Source organism: Cryptomeria japonica, chromosome 6 (assembly GCF_030272615.1).
Source record: "Cryptomeria japonica chromosome 6, Sugi_1.0, whole genome shotgun sequence".
In the NCBI taxonomy this organism is placed as follows: Eukaryota; Viridiplantae; Streptophyta; class Pinopsida; order Cupressales; family Cupressaceae; genus Cryptomeria; species Cryptomeria japonica.
In genome coordinates this window covers 35,239,405-35,250,232 of record NC_081410.1, presented here as the reverse complement: position 1 = coordinate 35,250,232, position 10,828 = coordinate 35,239,405, and the positions used below count along the sequence as shown (strand labels likewise).

The 10,828-nt window shown below is 30.1% G+C and overlaps 1 protein-coding gene across 1 annotated transcript; it reads right to left on the bottom strand.

Annotated features, from left to right (window-relative positions):
* Positions 1–1,076: 1,076 nt before the first annotated feature.
* On the bottom strand, positions 1,077–9,103 carry LOC131069954 (uncharacterized). The gene is made up of 6 exons (XM_058005500.1): positions 8,962–9,103; positions 8,607–8,843; positions 5,498–5,565; positions 5,361–5,411; positions 5,076–5,165; positions 1,077–1,670 (listed from the first exon to the last, which is right to left on the bottom strand). The coding sequence occupies exons 1-6, from the start codon at positions 9,101–9,103 to the stop codon at positions 1,077–1,079; spliced, it is 1,182 nt and encodes a 393-aa protein (XP_057861483.1).
* Positions 9,104–10,828: the final 1,725 nt, after the last annotated feature.

Sequence of the window (10,828 nt, the reverse complement as noted above, 5' to 3'; positions counted from 1 at the left end):
TAGACTATTTTACAAAATGCTACATTCAAATGTAACTTACATGAATATGCAACCTGCTTGCAACATATAGTGAAACACATTAAACTATTAATTTAATATTCAACTTACCCTATTTTAATTTGACAATGTTTCTTAAAAAGAATTATGAATACAAAATTTCTTTGTTAATACGAAAAAATCACAACCTAAAAAAAAATATTGTATATTTTCTGTAAGACAAAAATTAAATATACCTTAAAGATCTAGATAATTCTCCCCACAAAGAAGAATGAGGAAAAAATTATATGATTTGATTGAAATAAGAGAATCCCCATGAAACGCAGTAACTAATAATCAAAGAAAAATATATAATATTTAAAACAGAGCCTATTGCTCTGATAATTACTTATATTCGTCATTTTTCTTACACAACAATTGTTCATAGTGTTTTCCTCTCTTAAGGCTTAAAATTTCCATTCTAAATTTTATAAACTAGAAAGCTGGTTCTGTCGATTCTAGTGTTTGGGCAAAATTCAAACGCATATCCTAATATCCATAGCCCTTAGACCTCTGAGTTCTTACTGCAACGTGCTTTTCATGAAATGTAAAGAAAATTGAAAAAATTAGAGGTGCCTATATAAAACGTAGAAGAAAATTACTTTATTATAATGAAATATAAAAGATTGTCTGTATATTAGTGCCGATCCTAAGCATATGGAGGGAGAACCCAAAACATACGTCTTCTTACAGTCCCTACACCATAATACTAATAATCTACTACGATAATAATGGTGGGACAACATCAAAATGTTTTTCTAGTGTATTTTTTCTGGATTCGATTGTGTGTATATTTTTCCCATCAACGTCTCGAATCACACTCTGTGATTCATCATTTGGATGAAAAGAATTCCCAAGACCAATACAAAATCCTGATGATAAATCACGGAGTGTGATTCGAAACATTGATGGGAAAAATATACACACAATCGAATCCAGAAAAAAAAAATACACTAGAAATACAAAATGGATTGTAGAAATCTCATAGCTTTAATCAAAATGTTTACCAATCTTTGGCTGAGTAGAAACATGCAATAGAACTATGGATTATCAGAACCAATTTCTTGGGATGCTTGAGCTTTATCTAACCTTTTTCTCTTCTTTTGATTTGGAATGTTTGATGGAGTATGAGAAGAAGAGGTATGAGAAAAGATATCCAGATACATGCCAGACTCAACGTTGAGAGGGAAGTTGAGAATAGCTCTGGAACTGCGCATTTGGAAAGCCGCACGATCATATGCCGCTGCAGCTGCTTCTGCCGTATCAAAACTACCGAGCCAAAGTCTTGAGCCCTTTTTTTCTGTGTCTCGAATCTCTGCAGCATATTTACGGCAAGACTTAACGAGCTTCACTCCCCTGTAATGCTTTTCTTCTCTTTTGTTTTCCCTTTCATTTTCTTCTTGCGAGAAGCTTGGCCTGCTATTTGGAGAATATCGTTTCTCCTTGTCCGCCAAAACTGTTGCGGCTGTTTGTAAAGGGACACTCGTGGTATTACAAGAGTTGAATTGATAACCAGGCAAATAGTGTATAACGGCACTCCACAAATTGCCCTCGTCCTCTGTTGTTGTGCTCATCATCACCACGGCTCTTTTTTTTTGTCTCTTACGGCTCTGGAATGATATTGCTGTGGCGGCCTATGTTCATCTAAAATATTGTGTGACAATCTAAGTGTGCTTTTCTCGTGCATTACCTCGCAATTTCATTTTAGAAGACTTTTATCACTACAAAATATTGCGTGACAAACACGATTTCGTTACACTTTCCTCGTGTTTTACTCGAGGAGGATATGAATCCTACTTACCCATCATTACGTTAGAAGTTATCTCTTCTTACCCAATCTAGAATATATGTAATTTTTTGTATTCGTTAGTCAATTATCGTATAGAATTTAAATTCTTTGAAAATGATATGATATTTAGTTATTCTATATTTTCTTAAAAGTTCACAGTTTTTTTTTGTTTTTTTTGATGAAAATAAGAATATATGCCTCTTTTCTCTTTTTTTTTGGGGGGTTAGTTTGTTGAAAATAAGAATTCATGTGTCTTTTCTTTTTTGGGGGGATTGGTTTAGTCAATTGACATGTAGAATAGAAATTTTATCAATTATTATCTAAAATTAAAAATAATTTATGTTGGGAATAATGAGTGAATCAAATTATTATCATTATTCGAAGATGTATAAAGTTCAAGAATGGATGTAAAAATCTCTATCAATAAAAACTAGAAGCATTAAATTTGACAATCTTGTTGGTTGTCATCCTCCCATTTCAACATTTTTTTGCTTTAACTTTTTTGGGTACATATATTTAGCTTTAGTTATAAGAAGAATGTGTTATTTCAATCTTCTTATTGCAATTTTTTTAGAAGGCATGGACATTGATGCTAAATCAATTTTTTCATCAATAATAAGAATAAAAATGAAAAGTTTTTTGGTGGTTGGTGATTTGGTGGGTCTTTTTTTGTCGAAAATCGTATGTAGTAGACTATTTTTGAAATTTCAATTATATGATAATATTTATTTGGGAGTATGAGTTTTTTTTCTTTAATAAAGAGTTTAATGGAAATATTAAAAATATAATATCAAAAATATAATAATATTTAATAAATAATTTAATATTAATTACAATATATCAAAATATAATAATGATTTAATATTTAAAATAATAATAATATAATGATTTTTTAAGTAGAAAAATGAACAAATATGATGCCTTTCATCATGCTTTCCTTATATTTTTCTATTGATAGGTATGTTAGTTTTTGTTAGAGTCAAATGTATTATTATTTTGATCAAATTTTAAAGTCTTGTCAATATTTTGATGTTGCGTGAACAATATGAGCACAATTATATATATCATAACACTTTTTTTTTTTAAGAAAGTGATGTGATAAATTAATGTGAATATGAATTGTGACATATATAAAATTGTATTATTGACTTTAAATGATTTTGCATATTTGAATGACATTACTAATATCAATAAAATCTATTCATTTAGATATGACACAAATTAAATTATATATTTAATTCATTATGAAAAGATATATACAAACTTATCATTAAAATAGATGATAAAATATTTTTCTATCTATAGAGCTACATAATTAAAAAATGGATATTCAATCTCAAGAAAGTTGAAAAGAGATAAGGAGACATCTTTTTTATTAGATTTTGAAACATAACTAGATGAAGGGAATTAAAAAAATAAGTTGCCTTTCATTTCTTTATATATATATTGTTAATCCATGCATTCTACTTGCAATTTTTAGTAATATTATATTTTCTTTGTTTATAAAACTTAAAATATTTATAAATTGGAAAAGTAAATGAACATATGAAATTAATATATTATAAGATAAAAATGTTTTTAATAATTAATAGATATTTTACTATGAAATCTTTGAAAGGATTGACATATCTAATTACTGCCAAACCTAGTTGTTTCTCATTTAAACCATCTAGATTTAAGGCTCTTTCACTAGGTTTGAACAATTTGAACAACTCGACAATAGGGAAGCATACATAAATAAATATTTTTAATAATTATTAACAAGAATTTATTCATTCACTAAAGTCATGTGACCTTCTTATGAGTTTTCAATTGAATTGTCTTTAAAAATAAGCAATTCTTAAAATAAATGGACTACCTAATATGTTATCATTGCAAAAATATTTACATTTTTTTTCAATTGAATGCAATATGAGATATAATGAAATTAAAGAAAAAAAATTGAGTTACATCACTTACTTTTTGTTTCTAAGTTGTATTTGAAGAGTTTTCATTCTTAATTGGCATGAATTTAGTACTAATATTTTTGTTCTCTATTTCAGTTAGGTATGACTAGAAATTTTTTGTTACACAACTTTTGTTACCATCAATGCATATGTAAGTTCAAGCTTAAAATTGTTTTCATAAATAATTATAATTTTTTATAGATCTATGATTATGATATTTACAATTTGACATAATCTTTATTCTTGTCATGTCTTTAGTCTATTCAATTGTTACATGAACAATCTCAAGAAGATAATGATGCAAGTTTTTCTTATTTATTATAATGTCATGTTTAATGTGAAACAAATTTAGATAATGCCATTACAAAAAGAGATATGAAAAGGAAATATATCTTTCTAAATTATTAGTATATTATGATGTCTTAAATGCATTACATTTTATTTTAAAGAGCTTCAATAGACTATGCTGGGGAGTGACAATTGTGTATTTCCTAAAGACAATAAAATAATGGAAAAATGGTCATGTTAAAAATATCCAAAGCCATGTAATCATCATGCTTCATATTGAGGCATCCTAGTTTGGCCCATGAAAGATGTCATTTTTAAATTTCATCACATTATTTCAACCATTTGACATGTCATATTCTCCACACTCTTGGTAATGAGAATAAGTTAGCTGATAGGCTGGCCAATCTGGGTTACTACACTAATTGTATTCAAAAATGGACTACAATGCACGAGCTCCTAGGGGATGTTCATGCCATGATGTAGAATGACATAAGCACAAATGTGGTGTAAATATTTGAGGAATGCCATTCTAATTATGGTTTTTCCCATCAATTTCTATAATCATTACATGATGATGAGATTGTCTTTTATATTATGGAAAAGGAATACCTTTTCTAATACTACTGTTGTTTGTCTTTTTCCACTGTTAGGTTTGTATTATCTTCTTCTAATTTTTATCATTATGGATTTTTTTATAACTGTTTCACGGAAAAGCTTAAATCATATACATTAAGCTTATATTTTAAGCTTAAAAGTGTTAACCATTCAAAATTGACCGACATTTTTTAGACTTAATATACTGCTTAATGTATCACACTAAGAATACATTTCTAAACTTAAAAATGTTAAACAATCAGAATTGACTAACATTCTCTAGATTTAATATGTTACTTAGATTGTGGGCTTTAACCATGGAGAGATCATATCCAGACTCAGCCTAATAATAGTTGTGTTCTTCCTCAGACAATGGCTTCTACTTTGAGACATGACAAATCAGCTTACATCAGTCTGCCTACCTTTTTCTTCTTCGACAACAGTGATTCCGGAGTGGGCAGTTGCCTTCCATTTATGTAGCCTCTTGGTTCTGCTACATTTGCTTTGGCGACCTACACAAACACCATCAGCAATCTTTCATGCCACAACCTCAGTCTTATGAAAGAGTGGCTTGATCAGACTATGCAACATTGTAACAGTAGTGATCTAAAATTTTGGCTATCTTTCTTTACAAAGTTTGCCGCAAAAGACAGAGATTTCTAAGGCTTCTCTTACTTGGCAAGAGACAGCTCAAATTATTTGCTTACAGCAAAACTGGCCAGCCTTGTTGTTTTGTCTGCTCCAAGCACCGGTATCACCTTCAGATGGCTTCCAATAATAATGGACTTAGCACCTTCGAAAACCACAAAGAAGCCACTATATGACTCAGAATTGCTTTAAATACCTCTTCTACAAACACTTCACCAGTTTTTTCTGGCTCTCCAAAATCTCCAGGAGCATCAACCATTAGCTCTAATACCAAATTGAAGGTAGAGCAGAGAAAAAACAAAAAAGACAGAATTCTATTCGATGATTTAAAATCATTACAAAAGCCTCTTATTTATAGAGGTCTTACAACTGTTTACAATACTAGACTATTGACTGGCTGTCGATGGAGGAAGTTTCTGACTTCTATATTAATTGCTTAGTTTGACAGTGAGCAGCTTCTCCGACGTAGGTGGACAGACTGGGAAGAAATTAATGCCAAACAGGGAGAGCTAGAATAAATAATTAACTTCTCTAACAATAGAGATGTTAAAGTAAATTTAATTCCAAAATATGATTTTTGATTGTATTGATTCGATCCAACTATCAAACTATGATTTTTTATTGTATTGATTGCAAAACACCTGTATACATTCCACAGGTAGGTTATAGGAGGAAATGGAATGTCAATAAAAGTAATAGTAAAGAATGTGTAGCAACCATAAAAATAGAGTTAGATAATACATCATAAGCTGATAAATTACATGGCAATAAAATAAATCTAATTATGCTTTGCTTTCTGCCCAGTAGTGGAGTGGTTTTTGTGCTTAAAAATTTATGCACCTCTATAAAGGAAGAATCTAGAAAGAAGGGGTAGTTATGGGCAAGTGTCCTATGTTGGAACATTACGGATACAATGTAGTGAGTGAATAATGTTGTCTGAATAAACATTTCCACAATGTTTATTTATGGAAGATGATCACAACGATTATCTAATAATAATTATATACTGACATTTTAATCTTCATTACCCAAAAAAAACTAATAGTAATTTGAAACTAGATTTCAAATATTTATTTTCATGTTGATATTAAATTTTGAAAATTTTAATATAAGTATCTTGAATTACATGTTGATATTCGATTTTTATTGATTTATATACAAAAGTGGTTATTGAAGATCTCTGTCTCTTTGGAATTAGTGATGAGTCTTTGGATATCATAAAATTTAGAAGAAATATAAGCAAGTCAAGTTATATTAGGGTAGATAAAATGATAAAGTGGATCTTTTGTTTAATGATCTTTGACTTGACTGGCTTATGACATTGAATAAATATCATTTTATCTACTCTAATGATCATTGATTTTGTCTAGATTTATTCTATCTTTGAATGCTCCTTCAAAAGATAGTTTGGGATGAAGTATGGTTTTCTTTAAAATCTATTGTGACAGATTCACCTATTTTTGTACTGGTTTGGAGATAATTGAATACTAGCTAATGTGGTGCTTTCAGCCAAGCTTCATTAATGATTAATGGTTAATTCTAATATTTGGGTGGCATCTCCCTAGCAATGACATGCTACTGAGGCATTAAAATGTCAGACACATCCCATTATAGGGCTCTCGTTGAAATGAACACGAAGAGAGTGTCGGGGGGACATGTGGAGTATTTATGCAAGTTCAAATTCAAGAAGCCAACTCAAGGATCAATTGGACTGCATCTAGGAAACAAAGGCGAGGCTAATGTACAAGTGCTAATTCATTCAAAAAAGGTGTGAAGCTCTTATAGTAAAAAAAATTAGGATGAGAAAAAACAACATTAAAATGGTTTAAAATAAATTATATTTGGATTAAAGATGGATTGGTCATTTCAATAGCTATCTCAACAATAATTAGAATTTACTATTGGTTCAATTCTTTATTGATTTTTGAAAAGTTAAACATTGTATTAAAATCAAGTTAGGCTAATTGATATTTGAAAAGTTAAAAATGATATTAAAATCAAATCAAGTTAGGAATGCCAAGCATATATAGATTGGATTATGGGGGTGTTGGACATAAACAATACCCTTATCATAGATGAACTGACTACACAGGGGATATGAATTCAATAATAAAGCATTCGAGTAACAAATGAAAGGTCTTAGATTGTTCTAATTGATCTATGAAAAGACCAACAAAAATTACAATAGAATATTAATTAAAATAAAATGTTCAAAAAAGAATAGAAGAAATGCAAAAGAAGGTACGCCATATCGAAGGATGAAATTGACATTAATTCAAAGCTTGGAACTTGTTCATGAAAGTACTTGTTACTAGGAAGAGGTGAGCATAAAACTTTGTAGACTAGAGAAACATGTTTCATATGTTGCTTCTCTCAGCTTTTAAGTAATTTTCCATTTTGAATGAAAAAGGAACAATTTATTAAACAATTTTATTAGATTTTTTCCTTCATCTAGGAAGTAAGTATTAAGAAGTTGTTTCATTTTAAAAAAATTAAACTTCTCTAAATTGGTTTATATATCTTTTAAAAAAATCTTTGAAAAGGTTATCTTCTAATCTTTAAAAAGATATCAATTTAGTTTCTTTTTAAAAATCTTTTATAATGTAATATTTTAATTTCATCACAATTCAACAATTCATTAATTTATCAAGTTGTTGCTTCTAGATTTGATTGTATCTTTTTTTTTCCATCGTGATCTGAAACATTGATTTTAAAAAAGAGAGAATCAAATCGAGAAACAACGACTTGGTAATATAATTTTTTTTTAATGATATTTTGATTTACAATTTTATATGTTTTTTGTAATGAAGAAGATTTGAACTCAACACCATCTAGATGCCTACAACATAGACTTTACCATTGACAATACTATTTTATATATATTTTTATGTTGTAAGATAGATTTAATATATGTATTATGTACATATTTCGTTTCCCTTTAGATTGTGTTGCCATTGCACTTTCCGTAGCTCTAAACAGGGTAACAATAAATTGAGATCATATGGGAAGGGAATGAAAAATTAGAAATGGAACAGAGCCTGAGAAGAAGGGAAATGCAAAATGAGGTCTATCGTATGCTTCTTGAAAACAAGGTACAAGTGAAAACTACTCGAGCGAAATACACAAAAGAGAGTTAATAAATGCATTGATGGATAACAATGATAGAAAGCAGAAAGCTCTACAGAATTAGGAGAGAAGGGACTCAGCACTACAAAAGTTTCAATCGTTCATTGAGAGAATATTAAAATAGCTATAAATCTCTGGAAATATGGATTAATATGAACCCAGATCTTGGGAAGATTGACCTTCATCTTTCCCTTGTGTCTTCCATTTCTTCGGTATGTTAGATGGAGAGTGTGAAGAGAAGGGGTGAGAAAACGGATCCACATACTGTCTGGACTCAACATTTAGAGGGAAATTGAGGATAGCCTTTGAACCGCGGATTTCGAAAGCCTTGCGGTCATATGCCGCTGCGGCCGCTTTTGCTGTGTCATAGCTGCCAAGCCAAAGTCTGGAACCCTTGTTCTCTGGGTTTCGCATCTCTGCAGTATATTTACCGCAAGCCTTAACGAACCTCACTCCCCTGTAATGTTTCTCTCCCTCTTTATTTCTGTTTTCAGTTCCCTCTTAACCCAAGCTTGGCTCGCTTTCCCTCTTAACCCAAGCTTGGCTCGCTTTCTTCAGAAGCTTGTTGTTCCTCCGGAGTGGCAGTGGAAGGGGCGTTCGTCATGTATTCTTCCCCCAGCAAATACTGACCAATTGCATTCAACATTCTCCTTTCGTCGTCCACTAGTGTGCTCATGATCGCTGATTAAAAGATATTAATGTATAAACTCATGTTGCATACATCTGATTTTTTTGGCATTTCGGAATTTATGGGGTGAGAAAGTAATGCTAAGCGACTTTTAAAAAAAAAAATTCTCCAGCTTGGTTTAACACTCCTGATTGTTCACATTCACCTTTCATTTCTATTAAAGGTTATTCAGCAAAAACTGCACTACAAAGGTTGGGAAGGACCAAAAATAGTAGGGTCGGAGGGGTCCGTAGTTGCACAGTATTCAATTGTTGTTATAGTATTCATACTTGAATTATTCAGTCTTCTAACACATTTATATTATATATTATAAATAGATAGTTCACATGTAAAAATAAGCAGATGTAGATATGTTGGAAGGGAGGAAAATCAAACCCACATCAACATCTTATAAAAAGGTGAAGCAAAGGGGAACAAGGCATTGAATGGCTTGAAGAAACATCCAAAACATTAATGTAGGATAGGATATTGAAATTTGATATTGGATGGTCATGAAATGTGTAGTAGTTTGGTCAAATAAACAAAGGAGTCTTAGGGCAAGTAAATTTTTATAGTATAAATTTGGGCACCGATAATCTACAAAGAAGCTAGAGTGGTTTTTAAATTATTTTTTCATTTGATGTGCTATATATTGAAATTTCATCATTTTAAAATTTCTCATAGTTTGGTTAAATTTTACAATACTATAGAATAGCACAATGACTAGACCCATACTAAAATTACATTTTTTTGTGATTTTTTAACATCAAATAACTAATAACGATATGGTGGATGAAAATGAATCACTTAAATGCAAACTTGACCAAGGGAAACTTATTTGGAGTTTTTGACATCATTTATTTGTCATGAAAAAAAAAGGTCAAATGTGCAAAGGGGCCTTAGACCAAGTGAATTGTTGCAATACAAATTTGGGAACCACTAGTCTATATAGAAGCTAGAGTGTTTTTTAAATTATATTTTTATTTGATGTGGCATATATTGAAATCTTATATTTTGACTGCATATTGTAATATAGTATAAATCAACATGAGTGAAGACCAAATATTGGATAGTGAGGCTACCATTTGTTAGGATGAGGGAAAACCATAAATAAGATTGAAGTTCAATTATATTTTTGGAGATAGGAATAAAGAATACATCTATGTTAGTGAGAAACAATAAAAGAGTAGCAATAGACTCACTATCTAGAAATTCATACTTTGAATGAAAGTTTTTTTTTTTTTGTTGGGAAATGATTAACTAGAATGAATATAATTAATTAGATGGAGACAAGTACTGGAAAACTAATGGGATGAGATGAAGCAACATTAGCTATTTAAGTCTTTGTTCTCACTAATAAGGTCCAAATCAACACTAAATGTTACGAAGAGTGGAGAATGTAATAGAGATGGAATGATTAGGTGATGCATATAAAGTTTGGACTAGCAATTGGAAAGAAAAATTTTATAATGAAGGCCTGAATAGAACATGATGTCACAACCCATAATGAAACTTACTTTTTAATATTTATAATTTAATTGATTTTATATTATCTAATAATTATAAATTCAATTTTTGACATTTTAAATAGATGAATTCGTATTAATATATTAATATTAATAAGTCATAAGGAGTACCTTTTTAATTGTCTTTTATCACTGCAATATAGTAGCCAGTCACTGGATAGCATAGTCGTTTCATCTTTCTCGAAGAGAACCTAATAATTCAAAAAAC